General features: G+C 39.8%; 6 protein-coding genes across 12 annotated transcripts; 2 read left to right on the top strand and 4 right to left on the bottom strand.

The window, feature by feature from the left end:
- Positions 1 to 495: 495 nt before the first annotated feature.
- Positions 496 to 2,564, bottom strand: LOC18028342 (B-box zinc finger protein 19). 4 transcript variants are annotated; one of them, XM_024149689.1, is made up of 8 exons: positions 2,418 to 2,496; positions 2,209 to 2,338; positions 1,670 to 1,779; positions 1,420 to 1,516; positions 1,204 to 1,319; positions 942 to 1,103; positions 753 to 840; positions 496 to 647 (listed from the first exon to the last, which is right to left on the bottom strand). In XM_024149689.1, the coding sequence occupies exons 4-7, from the start codon at positions 1,508 to 1,510 to the stop codon at positions 757 to 759; spliced, it is 453 nt and encodes a 150-aa protein (XP_024005457.1). In that variant the 5' UTR covers positions 1,511 to 1,516; positions 1,670 to 1,779; positions 2,209 to 2,338; positions 2,418 to 2,496; the 3' UTR covers positions 496 to 647; positions 753 to 756. The 4 variants fall into 4 exon arrangements, with proteins under 4 accessions (XP_024005457.1, XP_024005456.1, XP_006411689.1 ...); XM_024149688.1 differs by lacking the exon at positions 1,670 to 1,779 and having other exon boundaries at positions 2,418 to 2,564; XM_006411626.2 differs by having other exon boundaries at positions 2,209 to 2,520.
- Positions 2,565 to 3,830: 1,266 nt separating this feature from the next.
- Positions 3,831 to 8,625, bottom strand: LOC18028406 (coatomer subunit alpha-1). The gene is made up of 4 exons (XM_006411624.2): positions 8,377 to 8,625; positions 7,979 to 8,209; positions 7,287 to 7,781; positions 3,831 to 7,166 (listed from the first exon to the last, which is right to left on the bottom strand). The coding sequence occupies exons 2-4, from the start codon at positions 8,184 to 8,186 to the stop codon at positions 4,204 to 4,206; spliced, it is 3,666 nt and encodes a 1,221-aa protein (XP_006411687.1). The 5' UTR covers positions 8,187 to 8,209; positions 8,377 to 8,625; the 3' UTR covers positions 3,831 to 4,203.
- A 1,026-nt stretch (positions 8,626 to 9,651) lies between these two features.
- Positions 9,652 to 14,885, top strand: LOC18028405 (kinesin-like protein KIN-7F). Of its 4 annotated transcripts, XM_024149611.1 has the most exons (15): positions 9,652 to 9,807; positions 10,016 to 10,050; positions 10,838 to 11,112; positions 11,429 to 11,518; positions 11,597 to 11,697; positions 11,792 to 11,905; positions 11,992 to 12,073; positions 12,187 to 12,254; positions 12,341 to 12,406; positions 12,498 to 12,622; positions 12,711 to 13,047; positions 13,173 to 13,271; positions 13,372 to 13,980; positions 14,063 to 14,340; positions 14,431 to 14,885. In XM_024149611.1, the coding sequence occupies exons 3-15, from the start codon at positions 10,887 to 10,889 to the stop codon at positions 14,756 to 14,758; spliced, it is 2,523 nt and encodes an 840-aa protein (XP_024005379.1). In that variant the 5' UTR covers positions 9,652 to 9,807; positions 10,016 to 10,050; positions 10,838 to 10,886; the 3' UTR covers positions 14,759 to 14,885. The 4 variants fall into 4 exon arrangements, with proteins under 4 accessions (XP_024005379.1, XP_024005381.1, XP_006411686.2 ...); XM_024149613.1 differs by lacking the exon at positions 10,016 to 10,050; XM_006411623.2 differs by having other exon boundaries at positions 9,652 to 10,050; positions 10,845 to 11,112.
- Positions 14,886 to 15,239: 354 nt separating this feature from the next.
- LOC18028404 (defensin-like protein 90) lies at positions 15,240 to 15,772 on the top strand. The gene is made up of 2 exons (XM_006411622.2): positions 15,240 to 15,332; positions 15,546 to 15,772. Exons 1-2 carry the CDS (start codon positions 15,254 to 15,256, stop codon positions 15,728 to 15,730), a joined length of 264 nt encoding a protein of 87 aa, XP_006411685.1. The 5' UTR covers positions 15,240 to 15,253; the 3' UTR covers positions 15,731 to 15,772.
- Positions 15,773 to 17,018: 1,246 nt separating this feature from the next.
- On the bottom strand, positions 17,019 to 18,493 carry LOC18028402 (F-box/kelch-repeat protein At4g38940). Its single transcript, XM_006411620.2, has one exon. It carries the CDS (start codon positions 18,371 to 18,373, stop codon positions 17,192 to 17,194), a length of 1,182 nt encoding a protein of 393 aa, XP_006411683.1. The 5' UTR covers positions 18,374 to 18,493; the 3' UTR covers positions 17,019 to 17,191.
- Positions 18,494 to 18,974: 481 nt separating this feature from the next.
- LOC18028401 (V-type proton ATPase subunit c1) lies at positions 18,975 to 20,827 on the bottom strand. The gene is made up of 3 exons (XM_006411619.2): positions 20,528 to 20,827; positions 19,678 to 19,963; positions 18,975 to 19,441 (listed from the first exon to the last, which is right to left on the bottom strand). The coding sequence occupies exons 1-3, from the start codon at positions 20,601 to 20,603 to the stop codon at positions 19,309 to 19,311; spliced, it is 495 nt and encodes a 164-aa protein (XP_006411682.1). The 5' UTR covers positions 20,604 to 20,827; the 3' UTR covers positions 18,975 to 19,308.
- Positions 20,828 to 20,980: the final 153 nt, after the last annotated feature.

The raw sequence follows: 20,980 nt of genomic DNA, 5'->3' as shown, positions 1-20,980 counted from the left end.
ATAAATAATGATATTAAAGAAAATTAAAATAATAAAATTCTGGATGGAGTGTTTTGGTATTCTCTTCTTAAACAAAGTAATAATAATTCTAGCCAAAAAAAGTATTGTGACACCATTTCACAATATTTTTTTTAGGCCAAAAGTGGCACTTAAAAAGTAAAATTTACAGTTGATTTTCTGACACCATTTCAAACGGTAAATTTAAAGAAATGAGTTTGATCTATCTTCTTGTCAGATACTCTGGGTTCTTTGTCAATGTACGTTTACGTTTTCAGATTGGCTCGTTGTTTTTTCCCCTCAGATCAAGATCATCACCCAGACACTACTTTCAAAAAGAAAATAAATTTGAAGTCTCTATATATTGAAAGACGATGGACCCTTGCATAACCAATGGGCTTTATTCCTTTCCTGGCTCAGTTTGTTCTTTATTTTTCTTTCTTTTATTGAGGGTTTGAGACTATAATTTTTCCGAAGGATTTTCATAAAAAAACAAAAAAGGGAAACCAAGAAATCAATTAATATTCAGAAGAATTTTAGATATTAGCGCTTATACATTCATGAAGCCCTTTCCTTCAAACTAAGATAAATGCACAAACAACACAAGCCTTCCTTCTTCAACGAAACCTTCGCTTACACCAAACCAAACCCTGCAACGATCATGGAATCAACAAACAAGGGAAGAAGAAAACATGAAACTTCCATTTATTTAAACTTTTTTTTACAATCTTCTCAAAACTGATTCTCACCCTCACCTTATCACTTCTCAGACTCTCGTTTAAAGGGTCCAACTGGCACAACTCCTGCAGGCTCGTGATTGCTCGCGTTATTTACATCGATATCCTGCTCATTTAAGAAACAAAACAAATTGACAAAACATATTGACAACACAAAGCAACAAAAAAGAATTGAGAATTTATCTATATATAGAAAGATTCAAGCACTTGGTTATTTGATGCTGGCTCATGTATTCTCTGTGGGTTAGCGTTTAGATCAATCATTTCGTCATCAGTCTTGCCATTAGCTTCACCGTTTGCATTTGCAGAGACTCTTTGGTTTTGCAAATTGTCTCTCGTATTGTTTGGTTTTGGCTTATCGCCTGGAAACTACAAGAAGAATGGTAAACATAAGCTGACGATTCAATTCAAGAAATTCACTTAAGATGATTGTGCTTGCGTGAGAAAAACAAAACAGGTTTATTCAAACCTCGATTCTCTGTCTGAGCAAAAGAAACCGCCCGTGCGTTCTCTTGCCACCAACATGTACTACCATGTCACATTGCAGACAAAGCGAACTCCCGTCTATCTCACAGTAAAAGAAGGCTGTTCTCACAACGACGAGGAGAGAAAAAAAAAGAATGAGATCAACAAGCAAACATTGAAACATGAGTGTGGAAAAATTCAATGTACATAGATCACATACCAGGTGCATTTTCGCATATATCGCAGCATGGAGCATTGCTTGGTTCGGCTAAACCTACACGTACATGCCGACTCGCTAGCTTATTGCACATATGAACCTGGAAGAAGAAAAAAAAAGTTTTGAAACAAGTTAACTCACTTTCGATCAAAATCTATAGGAAAAAAAAAGGTTAAAATCTAAAACCTACTTAGAGCTATAGCAATAGAAAAAAGGATTAACTAAGGACTCGAAAAAGACTGTAAAGTGTTACCCTTAAGAGTCATCTAACTGTAGTACGGATTAATCGTAAAGCGCGGAAAAGTGACTATTTTCTTCTCCACAAGTTATACTAAATGCAAACATTGGAGACAAAACCATTCCCTGCAATGTACATCACAGAGTAGAATCACTGAAATCTCAGCTTCAAAGTACTCGAATCTCATGTAAATATGTAATCAAACATGAGATTCATCATCTAGAAAACATTTAATCCACTAAATGAGAAACAATGTAAAAGATTTCAATTTTGTTCCAGTTCCACTATCCATTCTACTAACAAAAGCAGTTTTGATTAACAGACCAAATCTCACAGTCTATTCTTCAGCACAAAGTTGTCTACGTTCTTCACTCGTAGATAGAGAAAAGCTTTATGCAAGGAACGAGAAACACAACACGAATTTCGAGATCAACCCAGGCGCGAATCAATTGAGAAACACAGACACAGTTAACAAAGACTCGACCTTTCACGAACCCATCAGGGAACTATCAATAGACACAGAGAATTAGAAAAGCTTTTTCAAAAGAGGTTACTTTTTCATCGCAGGAGCGGCAAAGGGCAGCTTCATCGGCAGCGCAAAAGACGATAGCGGCTGCGTTCTCGCACGCATCGCACAAAATTCGCATCTTTCTTCTTCAATCTTAAAATTCTTTTTTTCTCACTCTGTTCGGAACAATGAATCCCACCTTCAATACAGAACCCAGATTGCGATTGAAAGAGATGAAGTGGAATTAGTAGAAACCTGATTAATTTAGGACGAAGTAGATTAAGGGTTAGGATTAGTCGTTGGTATCAATCAAGGACGAAGAAGATGAAGAAGAAGAAGAAGAAAGTAGGAAAAGGAAAGAAATTTTTATAAATTATTTTATCTCGCCTTTTAAATCCATTCCACGATGGAGGAGAAGCTTGAGTGACCAGAAGAGACGAACCAATGCCCACGCGCCGAGACTATCATATATGCCTACTCGCTACTAATTAAGTAATTAGTATACTACTTTGAGTGATTACTCAAATTTCAGTAGTTTCTTCTAATAATTAGTTAATGAAGCAAATATCAGATAGAGTAGTAAGCGCCTAACAAAAAATGTTAGTTTGATTAGGAGAAAATAATGGAAAGTGATTAGGAGAAAATAATGGAAAGATCATATCTTTAGTACATATGTTTTTGAATTTCAATAAGATTTAATAAAGTCTGTTAAAAGACAAAAAGAAGATTATCTCGACTAGATGGGACCCTAATCGTGAAGGCAAAAGACTCTATGCCATCTGGAGCTGGAAGGTCATTGATGTGTCTCCCTGAAGCAGACTCATCCTTCTGCTTCCTTCGTTTAGGTGAATCACTCTATGATAAGTTTTATTACCATTCAATATTATCACATGGTTTACAGTAATTAAAAACATTATGTTGGATAGTTGATCTGAAATTGTTCTTAAGGTAATAGTGTGGTGCCTGAGATTTGGCTGTTTTTTTACAAAAAGAAATTATAAAATGAAAAAAAAACAAGAGCCACAAGTGGAAATAAAAAAAGACAAAAAAGTGGGTGGGCCAAATGTCACCAGCCATTTAAAATTGGTGGTCGAGAAGTAGTTGAAAGCAACTCTCAAAACTCTTTTTGTGGCCTTTGTTTAAAGTTTTTATTTTTTCCCTTACCCATATTCGGATTAACTAATAAGATCTGATTATCTGAATAATATATGTTAGATTTGCTTAGATTTTTTAATATAGGAGTGTTTTATTAACGTTTTCAAGATTCGATTTATCGAACATTAACTACACAAAAATATCTAACAAAACACAAGCCCGTATTCGATTGATAATTTTTTTCAGAATCGCTATGGGATGTTCCAGTTACAACCACTAATTTTACGTTCTTTGTATATATTGACTTTTTGTTGTTGCTGTTGACATATTGCCAACGTATTGTCAACCAACGTTCATTTTTATAGGCAACTGCTTATAAAATTTACATTTCCGTAATCGCGTGCAACTCGCCGGTATACGTTTTATCACTTGTATTAAGCAATCTCAAAAATTACAAGAATCTAGGGAAACGTTGAATAGACTTGACAATTAGCTTTTTAGATTTTCTTTAGCATTTTTGACCTATGTTAACGCTCGTATTTTAGCTTATATAACTATATAACTAACTCTGCGAAAGCAAATTATTTTGTACTATTTATAGTCTCTTTTCACTTACCTCGTCCACTGAACCAGAGGACCACAGAAAAATCTCAAAGATATTATCAATCTGAGCTGATCACCGAACTTGAGACGGAGAGCATAGCAAACCAGATGCGTCTGCACCAATTACCGCAAGATCACACACCGTGCAGATGTTATCTTCCTGGCTTGGTACAAACCGGGCGGTGCAGTAAGGACACGATACGTCTTTCTGTCCTCTGTAGATTGGAACATAACTCTGCGAAAGCAAATTATTTTGTACTATTTATAGTCTCTTTTCACTTACCTCGTCCACTGAACCAGAGGACCACAGAAAAATCTCAAAGATATTATCAATCTGAGCTGATCACCGAACTTGAGACGGAGAGCATAGCAAACCAGATGCGTCTGCACCAATTACCGCAAGATCACACACCGTGCAGATGTTACCTTCCTGGCTTGGTACAAACCGGGCGGTGCAGTAAGGACACGATACGTCTTTCTGTCCTCTGTAGATTGGAACATAAGTTGAGCCGCATATCACAAATGGGTTTCTGAAATCATAGTTAAGCTTGGTTTCATCGGTCATATTGCGTTCAGCGGCTTGAACAACTTGTCTTGCCATCTTCGCCTGGCTCTCTAGACTTGGGTTGGTTTCCAACAATCTTTTGGCGAAGTTAGATGCGGTGGCGATGTTCTTGGCTTTGTAGCAGACTCCCATTGCACTAAGCAGCGCGAGCCGTAAATGAGGTGTTTGGAGGTTGCAGTGGGTGAAGTAAGCAGCGAGCTCTTGCTGCCTCACCGGATCATCTTTCATCTCTCTCCTCTTTAGCTCCATTTGAAGACCGAGGACATATTCTTTTACGATTGTGATCAGTTCCTTAACCTCATCGACTTCTCTTCTTGACTCGACTACCACCAATGGGATGGTGTGGAGGATAGAGAGGAAGACACGGAGAGCCTCATTGAATTTCCCGCTTGTTGTGGCTTTGTAGCCGGTTTTCAGCTTTTCTTCCAACTGAGAGAAATCGAAAACAAGAGCTGGTGGGCCACGGACATTTGGACTGGAAGACTCGCTCCATCCGCGCTCAATGGCAAGTGGAACCACAGGAGATGAGGAAAAAGCACGCAGATAGCTATGGCTGCCACTGAACAGATCAAGAAACTTCGATTTCAAAGGCGCAAAGTTCTTTATGCCAAGCTGTCTGTGGAGCAGACGCATTGCAGTGTCAAAGCTTCCCGCTGCAGCCTGCTCAGCAGCAAGGGAAGATTTCTGGCTCCAAATATGACTTACGGGCATACCTAGAGTAGGTGTCACAAAGACAGATGATCGTGCGTTGGCAGAGACCTTAGGAGTGTCAAGCTCTGGTGGGAGCTCCAAGTCATCAAGTCCCCCCCATCCAAGTCCGTCGTCGTTTTCTTCTTCTTCTTCTCTTTCTGCTTCATTCAAAAGGGCTTCGATGTCTCTGTTCTCCATTCCATCCATATCGACCATGTCTAGTTCCTCACCCCAATCGCCGCCTACATCTTCTTCTTCATCAACAGCCCCTCCTCTGGCTGCACTCTCAAGCCCGCCTTCAAATATTCCTTTCATCACTCTTAGAAGAGGCCAATCACCACCACACATGACGGGGGATGGTGGCATTAGAAGCGATGGAGTTTTCCCTTCAGGCAAAGAGGGGACGTTGTCTCCTAGCTCCGTCGCCAGTCGCTCAGAAATGTCATCTAAACCATGAACCGAGGCCGTGATATAAGCTAGAGGCAAATGACCAGCATTCTCCAGTATCTTGACACGCTCTTTAACATCTCCTAGGTAGAGTGCATTGTGAAACTGACCCATTACGTTGTTCTTCACTTCCGCAATCTTCATTAACTTTGAAAGCTTGTCCAAATTACCAGTAATGAGATATAGAAACGATAACCTCTCAAAGTTCTTTGTCTGCTGGTACGCAAACTCAACAATTCCAGAATTACCTTGGCGAAGAGCCTCCACCCCAAGTCTATACCAGAGGTCTTTATCATTAATCTGTGTAGCGGATGCAACAGCTACACTGATGTTGCCACTTTCAAGAGCCAGGTTGAATCGGATCCTCTCGTCTTCAACAAAGTGGAGGGCAACTTCAGGAAATCCTTTCTGCTGCAGGTAAGCGATCATAGCCTGCCCACACAGCTGGGAGTTTCTTATCATGCTCATTACATGGTCGTATTTTTTTCTCATCAGCGAAAGCTTGAAAATGTACTCTGTTGCATCAATGGTAATAATCCGGTTCTTCCCATCTCGATCCAAGCAGAAAATTATATTTGCAGTAACCTTTGTGATGTAGATAGGGACTTCCAGAGTTCTGATTATTCCACTATCGCCATTTGGAAGACAGTACTTTATATGGTTCAGGGTTGTGTAGATGAAGACACCATTATCATCCCAAGCTCCACTCTTCACGCGGATTGTCTCATGAAGGGTGCACTGGTGGACCAGCTTCTTGCTTGCTATAATGATATTATGTTTGCTGAGCAAAGCAACACTCTCCATATCATTAGACCAAACAACGTACCTAACAAACGGAGTTTGAAGATCACCGAGAACCAGTCTTTGCTGAAGGTCAAAAATAACCACTTTATCCTCAGATCTGCAAAGAAGATTTCCAGTACCTGCATAAAATATAGCATCAGTAGGTATTGGCAGGGTACCCTTTTTAACCACCTCGTTCTTGAGATTCTTGACTAGCACTTGATTGGTGCTTTTCTCAAGAACAGCAAACCGATTCCGGGCTATGAAAACTGCAGAACCACCAGTCCCCCTCTTTGCCTCTTGCACAAAGTCACTCCTGCCAATGCTATCTTTCGGTATGATGTACAACTCGTAAGAACCACCATCCAGATCTGAGCAGATGAGCACTGCATTTTCTGTCGGACTGTAAGATAAAGTCCTTGGACTTTGGTTCAAGCTTGCAGTACCAGGACGCCGTATAGGGATGACTTGTGAGTCTCTCTGTGTTGAGAATTCATAGTATCGCAAAAACCTATCCTTGGCATAATATAAGGAGTTGCCACTCAAAGCAAATGCAGGACGCTCTCTCTCAAGCTTGAAGACGATCATACCACTGTCATGTCCCGCTGCCAGTAGATTCATCTCTGGGTGAACTGCGAGAATCCAGAATCTATCATGTTCGCGGCGGAAAGTCTGAAGCCCAGTTCGCTTGGTAGCGTCCCAGACACGGATGCTTTTATCCTCAGAGTTAGAGACAATTATGTCCTGTTTTGCGTGGAACATAACAGATGACACATTATTCATATGGCCTCGCAATGTATCCACCTCCCAGGCTTTAGTTTCTGCAATGATATGGAAAAGAAAGACCATCATTAATCTGACATTCGAACTATGTGAAAAAACTGTGTATCAGTGTACCATCCATATGCCAAAAAAAAAAGTTACAAATCTGAAACAGTTACCATTCATGCGCCACAATTTTATCTGGCGGTCATCTGCGCCAGAGACAATGAGAGGCAAAGTAGGATGAAAAGAAGCCCAGTTTACTCCTCTGTCATGACCTTCGAGGACGTACTTGACTATAGCGTCAACACCACCAAAAAGATCAGCATTCATCTGACTCAAACGCAGCAGGTCATCAGCAGGAGATACGGACTTCTGCCTAAGAGAACCAATATCCCAGACACGTACAGTCTGATCCAAGGATGCCGATACGACAAGGTCGTCTTTTGGGTGGAAAGAAGCACACATTACATAATGATTGTGACCAGTCAACACAGAAATACAAGTCCGTGACTGCCAGTTCCATATGCGGATAGTCTGATCGTCACTAGCACTCACAATCCATGGGTTTTCGTGGTGAAATTGGACAGTGCGGATATAATCGAGATGCCCGAGAAGGGTGAAAAGGCACCTGTGTGTTTTGTAGTTCCAAACTTTAATCGTGTAATCATCCCCTGCAACACAGAACGTTGGGACAAATCAACCCAGAGATTCTGACACCAGGATAGATCTAGAGACCGAACACGATACTAATTCGTACTTAAGCAGACTGAAGATGGATCATGAACAAAATTATATCACTCTATATATACGGACATGACTTGTACCTCAAATTGTAGATGAAACGTAAGGGTCAGAAGAAAGCATATACCTCCCGAGACGAAGAGAGGCTGTGAGCTGTGGAAGTGAACACCACGAACAGGTCCTTCGTGTTCGTCAAATCGATCGATCAAAGTACCCATACGATAATCCCAGAGCTGGATCACACCACTGTGCAAACTGGCGAGAATCCATGGTCTTTTAGGGTGGAAGGTCAGACCCTTAACTCTGTTACTTTTGGTCTCGAATTTGGTCAGCATATTCCTAGATTACAGAAGCAGCTCTACGCAAACCAGATCACAGAGATTTTGAAACGAGTGAGTTGACAGAAAACCGGAAAAAACAAACAAAAATCGCAAAAAGCAAAAAACGTAATCCAAGCGAAATTTGCAAAGGGCACCAAGTAAGTAGTGAGATAAATATCGAAGAGGAGGAGAAATGGGGAATCACCTCAGATCAGATCAATTCAAAAGGGAAGCGAATCAAGCACAGGTTCACGGTGACGATCAGTAGCATTACCCGAGAGCGAGAGAAACACAACGATGATAGACTGAGAAAGCGATCGTCGAGAAGAAGACGACCTCTCCTCACGACGGTGGTTTTCAGTTTCGTCGAATAGATCTGAGAATCCCTCCGCTCAGTTATATGTTTCCATTTCTCTCACTGATTATTTGTAATGAATTAACGCGTTTATTCAATCTTAGACGGAAAATACTTCAAGAAAGTAAAATTCCCTAAAATGAGTTATCTACTTTAGTTTTTTTTTTTTTTTTTTTTTTTTTTTTTTGAGAAAAGGCATTCATTTTTATACAGTACGTACATTTATTAAATAATTTTTTTTTTGGATTTATGAACTGGTGAAATGATAATACGATTAAAAAAATTGGAAAATATACGTACTGTATAAATTTTGGACTCGATCCTTTTGAAAAATACTTAATTCAGGATTCAATGCTGGTATGGAGAACCTCCTTTCATGCAACGATCAAAATAAAATGGTTAGAGGGCGAGTAATTTTGGAGAACCTGGTTAGCATCCTCTTCGCATTGTTGTGTTACATACTTACATACGTACATATAAAAAATACTATTAAAGTTTCTGTTACTTTACTTTTGGAATCTCTATTCGTTTTTTTTTTTTATAATGGCAGATAGTTCATCAGGTGCGATTTCTTATTTCCCCTACCCCTCTAAGAAAAGCTTGTTCCATTAATTGTTACCCATCATGAGCTGATGAAACACTTCAACAAAAGCCAAAGGGAATGAACTTTTGGATCTAACTACATGGAAGAGCGATTGCAGATGATCAGAGTTTCTAGAAAATGCTCGGCCTTTACAACTTCGTTCCTTGTGACATCAACAGCGTCCACAAGTTCTAATTGATTGTTAATTTGTCTGAGTTTATAGATATAAACCTGATGCTAGCTATTCTGTTTATTGATAATGGAAGTTTATAATGATTTTAGAAAAAAAATATCAAACTTTTTGGCAGCATAGCCCCAAGTCTTGGTTTATCTTCTAAGTTACCGAAAAAAGCATTTCTAAAATATTCAACTGTTGGATATAAATTTTTATCTTTTGGGCTCTGAGCTCTCAAATGGATAAGTAGTGGTCCACGTGGCGGCGTTAAAAGTTTCCGATAAAGTTCGAAGAAGGTCAAAATGGTCATTAACAAGGTATTCTCAACCCCCTCCAAGCTCTCCTCCAAATGGAGAGAGAAAGAGAAACCGGCGAAGAGAGAGAGACAGAAACCGCAGAGTCTGCTGTCTGCGAGACCAAATCAATGCCGATCGATACAGTGGTCCCTCCGAGAGAGAAAATGCAATAGAAGAAGAAGAAGACGAAGAACAACAACCAAATCAGTTGCTGAGAGACAGAGTGGGTGTGTGGAAGGAATAACTATATAGCTTTCGGTTTTCCGGTGATCAGTTTGTTTCCGATTTCACCGTTTTGATCAATTCCGGGGTTCCGATTTTCCCAAGTTTTTACTTTTCCCATCACATTCTTTTTCTCTCTTTCTCAAGCGTGAAAATGGGAAATTTCTAACTTGCTTACCTCTTTCTTCCTATTTCGTGTTTCTACTACACAAGTGTTTTTCTGGAACCACATTGCCTTGAGGAAGAAGGTAATGAGCTCTTTGCATGTTTCCTTTTGTAACCATCTAGGAAAATCTTAGACTTTCTGGATCAAGACAGATTTGCTTTTTGTAATTGACAAGTTTTCCCTGCATTTTGACAGTAAACTCGAAGCACTTCTTTTTATATTTCTTGAACGCGCATTTGCCGTCTCTCTACTGATACAACACTAAAAAGCTTTTATTCTTTCTGTTTGATTTGCGTCTAGCTACTTTATTATAATCTCCAAGTCACTTTTCATAGTTTAAGATAATAATAACTTTTTCTTCCTTACTTTATATATGCATTTGACTATTTCGGAGAGAGCAATGTGTGGGACCTGTTTTTCTATTAAAGAATGTTTAGATAGGCAAAACGTGACTTATTCTTCAAGCATTGTGGGTGACCATTACAGAAAAAGTCGGTAATCTCTTTTCTTTCTTTTTTCTTCTTTTCTTTCTGTTTTTCAGTTGAGGTTGATCACCTTCTAAGTAAACTGTGTTAATATTATATTAACAAGAAAGTCTTCTCTTATTTTGTGTGTTTCGTTCATTGAATGATTTCAAATTTTCTCTTTAAACACAACAAAAAGATTTTCCTTTTCTAGGCATGTTTCATGTTTTAATCTCTTACTTTTGGTTTGGTGAGATCAGATGTCTGAGTTTTGCCATTTCTTGTAACTTGTGTTTTGTTAGAAAATAAGTGGCCTTTTGGTCCCTTTTCTCAAAAGCAGTCCTGAAGATATATTATGCAAAGATTGACTCCAATCCTAGAGGTCTAAAGTTTGAACTGTTTCAGGAAACAGAGGTTCCTCTGGTTACACTGAAATCAAACCGATGGTGAGCACATGGTAGCAGTTGCTGAAGAAGATTACAAAAAGAAGATGGAGAAGACACAACAGGTGCCTTTAGCACGAGAAGAGAAGATACTGGTTCTGGTGAGATTGAGGCCCCTAAACGAGAAAGAGATTGCGGCTAACGAAACTGCGGATTGGGAATGTATCAATGATACCACCATTTTGTACAGAAACACGTTGCGCGAAGGCTCAAACTTTCCTTCTGCATATTCATTTGGTAAGAAGAGCAATAATACTGCTTCAACCTCTTTCTATATAATTAGATCTACCGTCTCCTCTTGGGTCTGAAAAATATCCCACCTTTCATTCAAGAACCAGACTCATTCTGAAATTTATAGTCGATGTTTAAGATGACAGATAGATATTCAGCAGCATCACAACCTCTTATATGAACTTAATTACTTCTACCTAGCCTTGCCCCTTGATATTCTAAACTACTACTTTATATATATACTTTTAAAAAGATCTCACCTTTCATCCTTATGCCACTCAGATTTTCTTTGCCTTTTTGATTTTTTTTTCTTTGGTGACAGATAGAGTTTACCGAGGTGAATGTCCGACCAGACAAGTTTACGAGGATGGAACCAAGGAAATCGCCCTATCAGTTGTCAAAGGCATCAATTGTAAGCTTCCTTGGCCCATCATTTTTGTCGATGAGACGACGATATGCTAAGTTCATCAACGACTTTAACGTTTGACAGGTAGTATTTTCGCATACGGCCAGACAAGTAGCGGAAAGACATACACCATGTCTGGTATTACTGAGTTTGCTGTGGCTGACATATTTGACTATATATTTCAGGTACTGAGTTTTTTTCTTTTTTTCTTTTTTCCCCCCAAGTGAAAGCTGGTGTTTATTCTTCTTATGCACTACTAATTGGATGTGGATGCTGCAGCATGAAGAAAGGGCGTTTTCCGTTAAATTTTCAGCTATAGAGATCTACAATGAGGCCATACGAGATCTGCTTAGCTCGGATGGTACGCCCCTGAGGCTACGAGACGATCCTGAGGTATATGAATGTCATTTTCCTTTCTGAGCGCTTTTAGTTTGTAAAATTTGACTGACTCTCCTTATTGTTCTTTCTCTTCTTATTAGAAAGGGACCGTGGTTGAAAAAGCCACTCTGGAAACTCTGCGGGACTGGAACCATCTCAAGGAGCTTCTATCTCTTTGTGAAGGTAAAAATCAAAACTCAAAAATCAACTTTTCATTACTATGATAATAATGTTGTTTTCCTCAAATTGTTCTTGAGTACATGTTGTCTGAATAGTAAATTTACAAATTTTTGCAGCACAGCGTAAGATTGGTGAAACCTCATTGAACGAGAGAAGTTCCAGATCTCATCAAATTATCAGACTGGTTAAAACTCTTATCTATCACTGGATTTAAGAAACAAAGATTCTCTCTAACTTAGCTTGGCCATTGACTGTATCGTTGATATTTAGACAGTTGAAAGCTCTGCTCGTGAGTTCTTAGACAAAGAAAACTCCACAACCCTCATGGCGAGTGTGGTATGGTCTCATCTGTAAAGCTAAACAACCCCTTGTTTATGTTTTGTTTATCCTAATAACCGTGTTCATGTCCATGGCCCTTTATGTGCAGAATTTCATCGACCTTGCAGGAAGCGAGCGTGCATCACAGGCGATGTCAGCTGGTGCAAGACTCAAGGAAGGCTGCCATATCAATCGAAGTTTGCTGACTCTTGGAACTGTGATCCGTAAACTTAGGTGTGTAAAAAAAAATACATCCTGTCTCTCGCATGCTTAGTAGATTTAAATTTAATAATCGAACGACGGGTTACTACACTTGATCTAGTAAGGGAAGACAAGGGCACATCAACTTTAGAGACTCCAAGCTCACACGAATTCTACAGCCATGCTTGGGGGGTAATGCAAGAACCGCCATCATCTGCACTCTGAGCCCTGCGAGGAGTCATGTAGAGCTTACGAGGAACACTCTCTTGTTTGCATGCTGTGCAAAAGAAGTTACCACAAAGGCGCGGATCAATGTTGTTATGTCAGACAAGGCTCTGCTGAAGCAACTACAGCGTGAGCTTGCGAGGCTCGAGACCGAGCTGAGAAACCCTGCCTCACCTGCCTCAAACTGTGATTGTGCAATGACGGTGAGGAAGAAGGATCTTCAGATACAAAAGGTTTGTGCTTTTGTGAACACGCAAAAATTGCTTTCATAGATTTCCTTTTCAGCTTTTGGTATGACATTGTCTTGTTTTGTAACTGTGGGGTCGGTTAATGCTGATTAAAGTTTAATGTTTTGCAGATGGAAAAACAGATCACAGAGCTGAGAAAACAGAGGGATCTTGCTCAATCTCGGCTTGAAGATTTCATGAGAATGGTTGAACACGATGAGGCGTCAAAGGTATTGCTCGCTCTTCCCAATAATCATCGGTTCTTTCTTCCTTGGGATTTCTATGGCATTTATGCTAAAAGGCTTACTTACTGTTTTTCGTCTGTTGAAGTCTGGAACTCCGCATTTCGGCAACCACACAGACAAGTGTGAGGATGGTTCAGCATCAGAGACGTTTGATTTAGATAAGAGGAGTTTCATATCAGATGGAATGTCCACACCGCTGTCATCTGCAAGGGCTTATGTTCGGTCTCACTGTGACGAAGATGATCTCGATGAGGAGCTTCCTAGGCGTTCAGAAGATCCATCAGAAGAATATTGCAGAGAAGTTCAATGCATTGAGGTTGAGGAATCAGCCACTGCCTATAACAACCACAAAGAAGATAGAGCAGAACCTAAAAACGTTTTAGGCCGTAGTGAGGATGCAAATGGCCAAAACGTGAGGATGAGAAGCTGGAACCACAGAGAGACCGTGCCAGGCACGAGCACTCCGCCTGAAAACCTAGGGACAGATTTCCTCGGAAGACCAGAGAGTCACAAGATTGTGTTTCCTGATTTAGATTTCGGTTCTAGTGTGTCGAGGAATGACTCTATGTCTTCTTGCGGGAGCGATTCCACTGGGGCTCAGAGCATAAGAACGCCGTTAGGAGAAGAGGGAGGTATCACTAGCATCCGGACTTTCGTTGAAGGGCTTAAGGAGATGGCTAAGCGTCAAGGCGAGGTAAGTTCAACAACTTATATTTATACACTAATTGATTCTTCTTCGTAGTTTACAAAACATTTCTCAAGTTTTGTTTTAGCAGGTCTCGAATGCTGAGGATTCTGGTAAAATGGGTAGGGAGATTGGTCTGGATTCCATGGACGGGGAATTTGAGAGACAGCGGCAAGAGATTCTGGAGCTATGGCAAACCTGTAACGTCTCTTTGGTGCATAGAACATACTTCTACTTGCTCTTCAAAGGAGATGAGGCAGATTCAATCTACATTGGAGTAGAGCTAAGAAGACTTGTGTTTATGAAAGATCGCTTCTCTCAGGGAAACCAAGCCTTGGAAGCAGGAGAAACCTTAACATTAGCTTCAAGGTTAGATCTTTTTGGTGTTTGTGCATTTGTGGTTGCAGTTTTGTTTAAGTCCTACTCAATTCTTTTTGTGGCGTTATGGTTTTGGTAAAGCCGGAAGGCGCTTCACAGGGAGAGAAAGATGCTGAGCAAGCTTGTAGGGAAAAGGTTTTCAGGAGAAGAGAGGAGAAGAATCTATCACAAGTTTGGGATTGCGATCAACTCCAAACGCAGGCGGTTACAGCTTGTGAACGAGCTCTGGAGCAATCACAAGGACATGACTCAGGTTGTGGAAAGCGCAGATGTTGTGGCGAAGCTTGTGAGGTTCGCTGAGCAAGGCAGGGCCATGAAGGAGATGTTTGGTCTGACCTTCACGCCTCCTTCGTTCTTGACAGGTCGGAGATCGCATAGTTGGAGAAAAAGCATGCCTACACTTTTCTAACCATCTGTTTCGCCCATTGGCATGATACTTTTGGGTTTCTTGTAGCAGAAGCGATGTCTTGTATATCTTCTTGGTCTCCTTTCTTTTTCCTTTCTTTGTCTTTTTATTTTGAAGCAGACAACGTTGTTATTGGTATTTTTTTTCAATCAATTTCTTTTCTTTTTTTGAACCCGTAAAACTTAAGTTATTTTTTAAAAAAAAAAATACAAGAAAAGAATAACTTAACATGTAAACACAATCTCAAATGGAAACAAGATAACTAATGAAATCCGTTTGACCAAATCTCTAGTCAAAATTTTTAATATAACATAATTAATAAGTTTACATGTAAACACAATATAAATTGGAAACAAGATAACACTAATGAAATCCGCTGACGAAAATATACAGTCAAAGTTCTGTTATGGTAAACCTCAGTAATAATTGGGTACATATATAAACAAATACACACACAACAAAACAAAGAAGTTGTTGCATCCTCTAGAAAGATAAGCAATGGCAACAACGAAGTTTTCATTTTTTCTATTACCTTTGTTGATGGTGTTTGCTCTCATCGTTTTGCCTATGACTTCAGGTAACACATTTATTTGTTTAGAGAAAGATTGTCTCGACCGTTAAAAATATGGTATTAAGTAATCTGAAATTCTCTAATTTTTTTTTTTTTTGAGATTATTAAACCGGTTAAATCAAAGTCACTAAACACAAAAATACATCCTATATATATGTTAAATTGGTAATTTTTATAAATAAAATGTATTGATAATGTGTGCGTTTATGAAACAATTAGGACAATATTTCAAATGTATGGACGCATGCACACTCACACCGCCATGCGCAGACAAATGCAGAGCTATGGGGTTCTCTAATGGTGGGGAGTGTCGAATCTATAGTTTTGGCGGTGTTTGTTGCTGCCAATGCACTTCTAAAGATTGTATAAATCCTCTCTTATTCAATCCTCCTCTCTACAATTAATGCCCTTCTTCATTTTTATATGTACTCTTCAATTATATATGAATAACGAAAACATATACTGAGATTTTAATGTTATGCGATCCACATTGTCTCATTCAAACAATATTGGCTACCAGGAAATTTTTTTAACCTCCTCTATTAATTTTGGCAACGTTGTTTGCTCTCATCTATATATATGTGTCCATGATTTCATGTAATATATACGCTTTATTTGTTTCGGGTTATATTATCTTAAACGATATAAGTGGATGTACAACCACACGGCATTACAAAAAATATATCAATTATTTTCCTATCTTTCAAGAGTCTGAAATTAAACAAAAAGACTACAACAGAATACCCATGTAGAACTAATAAACACATCATGGGGGCTAGATTCAGTCAATTAACAATGTAAACTGCCCCACCAAACACAACATTACACCATACAACCAAACATTGACGTCTGATCAGAAAATATATCCCATAATTTTGAAGCACATTCATATAAGCTAACACTATCAATTAAAGATCAGATGAGCATAACAGGAACAGCTACACAATCCATGATGTTAAAATTAAGAAACATTTTACCTTTTAATATAAAAACATGTAAACACAATCTCAAAATGGAAAACTAATGAATTCCGTTGACTAGATTGACAGTCAAATTTCTGTTATGGAAAAAATAATTAATTACATAATATGGAAGATTTATATAAAATTAATATATATATATATATATATAATTATACAAACAAACACACACAAAACCAAAGTACGCAACATAAGTAATGGCAACAAAGAAGTGTTCATATCTTCGATTACCTATGTTGATGGTCTTTGCTCTCATCCTTTTGCCTATAATATCAGGTGACACATTTATTTGTTTAGAGAAAAGTTGCTTCACCTATTTTGTGGTTAGTCACTTTGATGTAACGGGTTTACCCATTAACAATTTCATTGCTAATGTGTGTTAAATGAAACAATTATTTAGGACAATATTACAAATGTATGAAGGACGGATGTATAAGCACACTGGCATGCGATGCAAAATGCACGTCAATGGGGTACCCTAGAGGAGGGTCTTGTCGAGCATATAGTTATGGCGGTGTTTGTTGCTGCGAATGCACTTCTAAACAATGTCAACATTCTCTCATATCATCTCCTCCTTACTAATTGTTTCTTCATTTTATATATATATGTACTCGAGAAATTATCTATATATGAATAAAAAATGAAACATATACACTCAGATATATATTTTATGTCAGATGATCCACATTGTCTCATCCAAACAGTATCGGCAACCAAGAAATTTGCAACATATTATTTGAGAAACACATCACACGATACAACCAAACATTGACGTCTACGAAACATATCTCAGGGAAGATTTGGAGCATATTCATATAAAGCTACGCACAAATCTATCAATCTATCTATCTATCTATATGCTTTGTATCTCTTATCAAATACATATCAGAGCAAAACAGGAACAGCTACACAATCCATGATGTGAAAGTTCCCACCAAGCACAACATCACACCACTCAACTATACCCCAAAAGTCTCCTCCTTGGCGTCTTTCCACCGCAATCTCCGCACACCAAATCTCTTCCTTCTGCAAGAACACGGCCATTTTCCCTCCGTTGTAACTCGCAGTCTTTGACCATGAACAACCCTCAGGCAATAACCCTTCCAAACCTTTCACCACTCCCCAAGATCTCTGCTTTGGATCATAAGCTCTCAGACATTTCCCACGAACATCGTAGTAATACAAGACATCCTCTATCACACACGAACTCGACCACTCCTTGGAGTGCAGAACCTCGTCTCTCTCGCAATTGTCTTCATGCGGATCGTAAACGAAGCTATTGTAGCAAGTCCTCATGTACATCTTACCTCCCATTGCCACACTGCTAAACCATTTCTTCCCTTGCTCCCAATCTGGCCTCGTCTTAAGCTTCCAAGTCTCCGTCTGTGTATCAAACACCATCATACTTTTCGACGGAGATTTCATCGGCGAGAGAGTATCTGATCCTCCGATCACATAAATCTTGCCACCCATGACCTGTGTGACCGAACCAGCGACCGCCTTGGGCATGTCAGCGAGAGGCTGGGCCGTGTGAGAGCGACAATCGATGAGCGAAACACTCGATGTGATCTTCCAGTCGCGAAACCCACCCATCACGAAGATGCTGGACCCGACGGCGACATAGCTTCCATGTAGAGGCATCGGAGGGAGCGAGGAGATATGGACCAAGCGATGATCAGTCTTCCCGGAGACATCTTCTCTGGTAGGATTCCGGCAAAGAGTAAACCAGTGGATATCGGAGGTCTGATCTTTGGAGATGGCGACATAGAGACATTGTTCTGTGAGCCCGAAGAAGGATCGTCTGGCGTAAAGCTCGGGGGACGCGACGAGTGATCGGAAGCGCCTGGAAACTTGGGAGAGAGTCGGGTAATAGCATCTGGGGACACGAGCGACGATATCGAGGAAGAGTTCCTCAGGGAGTGAAGAAATCGGAGACGGAGGCTCCGGCGGTTGCTTCTTAAGTGCCCTAATTTGGGAAGACATGTCTCGATTGGTACTCGAATCACACAATCGACGAAAGCTCGAAGAGAAACCAAACTCTGTAATCGTTTTGAGGAAGCTCAACATACGATTACGATCCGATTGACTCAGAAATTTATTTAGCAAAGCAAAATCAGAGAGAAATCCGATTCAGCCGTTTTCAGAAAGACGGTTGGAAATATTCCGAGAGTCAGTTTAAGCAATCAATCCCCAAAGACGGTTCTTTCAGAACTTCCTTCTTCTCTAAACAAAAAAAAAACAGCACACATTTCACTTCTGCATCAGGTAAACACCGCAGCGTTCTTTACAATTTGCAGAAACAACAGACATTTCGCTTCTGTATGATGGATGCCTTAATTTTCAACAAACCTTTTGCTTGAGCTTTAGCTGCAGCAGCTGCTACGGGTCGTTCAGGTTCTTTGTAATCAAGGGGAGGACTTTACAAGGCTTTGCCTCTTCTAAAGTATCTCATCTTGTTGTATGGATCCATAATGCTATCTCCGACCTCAATGCGGTCTCCGACTTTTTACACATGAATTATAGCATTATGGACTTGGACTTGAGAGAGGATTAAGAATTTAGTTTTTCGACCAAAACAAAAATTTTTTTAAGAATTTGGTTTGGGTTTTGAAGTAAAGATAACTTTTTTAACAAACTTATTGTAGAAGATAACCAAAACAAGTTTTCATAATAAACAAAGATCAAATCGAGTTTTCTGTGATTTATTGGACTGATAAAAAAAAAAGGATAAATAGGGTGTCTCTCACAGTTACATCTTACTGGGAGCACAAGAATCCGGCACGGTCAATATTACAAACATAACAGAAGGATGAAATGAAAACGAACAACATTTCGATCATGTGTGGTTTTTGTTTCGCGCAGACACGTTCTTAAGAAACATGCTACGAGGAGCAAAACCACTCTCGTCTCTACTAACCTGAGAAATAATATAAGAAGATCCCGGCTCGACCAGCGAAAAAGCAAAGAAAGAATCACGCGGAACCAGGATCCGCATTCTCTTCTCATTCGGCTCTCGACTGACCAGCTCGGGAGGACAAAATGATCCCCACGATGAGACCATACAGAGCCAGGGCTTCAGCGAAAATGAGGATAAGAATCATACCAACGAAAAGCTTTGGCTGTTGAGCATTGGCCCTGCGGTCAAACCACCAAATTGCTTATCAAACGGGATGCGCAGCTATACGAGGGCACAGTATAGAGAGACATACAGTATGACACACACACACACACACACAAAAAGAGTATGACACTTTTTCATTATAGATCAACAGTCAGTGGATTGCACAAAATCCCTACCAAATTGATTGAGACACACCCTAAACTCAAAGCCATCCATGAGGATGCCCAAAGAAAGACATGGAGTATCATACCTGACACCAGCATCACCAACAATACCAATGGCCATTCCAGCAGAAAGACCAGCAAGCCCACAAGCGAGACCAGAGGAGAGATGGGCATATCCGTCAAAGAGGTAGTAAGATTTAGCCTTGGGGTTGATTCCGGTACTGATGATAACAGCAATAATCAAACCATAGATACCCAACACACCAGCCATAACAACTGGGACAATAGACTTCATCACCAACTCTGGCCTCATCACACCCATAGATGCCACACCGACGCCACTCTTGGCTGTTCCATATGCAGCTCCCATGCCTAATTAATACAGTACACTGTCAGGGAAATAACACTATGTAACTATGCTCTACACAAGTAAGCCTTGGATCTGAAGGAAAAACAAATATCTATAGATTTTTTTGCAAGGATGAAAGCAACTCAGCCAATTTGATGGTTACTAAGTAAATCTCTACATTCCCAATTAGTAGTACCAGTCACGACAATCACAAATCCAGGAAGCCCAGAAAATTAATCTCCCAATGTCAGGAAAAGAACAGATGACCACAAAATTAAACAAAACAGATCTATCCTAAAACAAAACAGATCATCCTAGATTACATAACCAATAGAAAAAGAAATTACAGTTATTTAAGATGAGGAGAAACAGGACAATATCTCTAAGCCAAATCAGATCCAGGGGAAAAACAGGGTCCAAGTATCCTTAAATTCAGAGCATTTATAAGAATAATCAACAGGAACAGGCAGATCGGTTAACTTCTCTAGGCCGATCCAAAGCGCAAAAGACTTTTCTTATATACATATAAGATGGGAGAAATATTTGGGAACAAAAATGGAAATCTTAAAGAGAATCAATCGATTTACAGGAGAAGACGAGCGCTGCCGCAGCGCCGAGGAAACCAAAGAAAGGTGCGGTCTCATCGCCACTGAATGAAGACATTTCGACCGATTCTGGATCTTAGGTTGAAGACGGAATCTGATCTTCGCTGCTTCTCTCAGATCTCTCTCCGTAGATGTACGCGTACAAGGACAAGGATTGAGTCCCGATCCCTGGTGATGATATTATTACAACAGCGAAGCGCACACGTCGGGATCTGAATCCGGGCCAACCCGTATTCGTCCCGGTTTACGGGCTTCTTATTTGGGCCATCATCCGGCCCACCTTTTTGTCAACTTTCCATCCTAAACAAAATTTAACTTGTGTTTTGGTAATTTGGCGTATTTGGAGAGATTCGAACAGAAACGTTTCTGCACTGAAGGGGTAATGTAGATAGACGATGATAACCTTGATGCTTGTTTATGATGATGAGTATTTTG

This window comes from Eutrema salsugineum, unplaced genomic scaffold, assembly GCF_000478725.1.
Source record: "Eutrema salsugineum unplaced genomic scaffold, Eutsalg1_0 scaffold_1, whole genome shotgun sequence".
Classification (NCBI taxonomy): Eukaryota; Viridiplantae; Streptophyta; class Magnoliopsida; order Brassicales; family Brassicaceae; genus Eutrema; species Eutrema salsugineum.
This window is presented reverse-complemented; position numbering and strand designations above follow the sequence as displayed.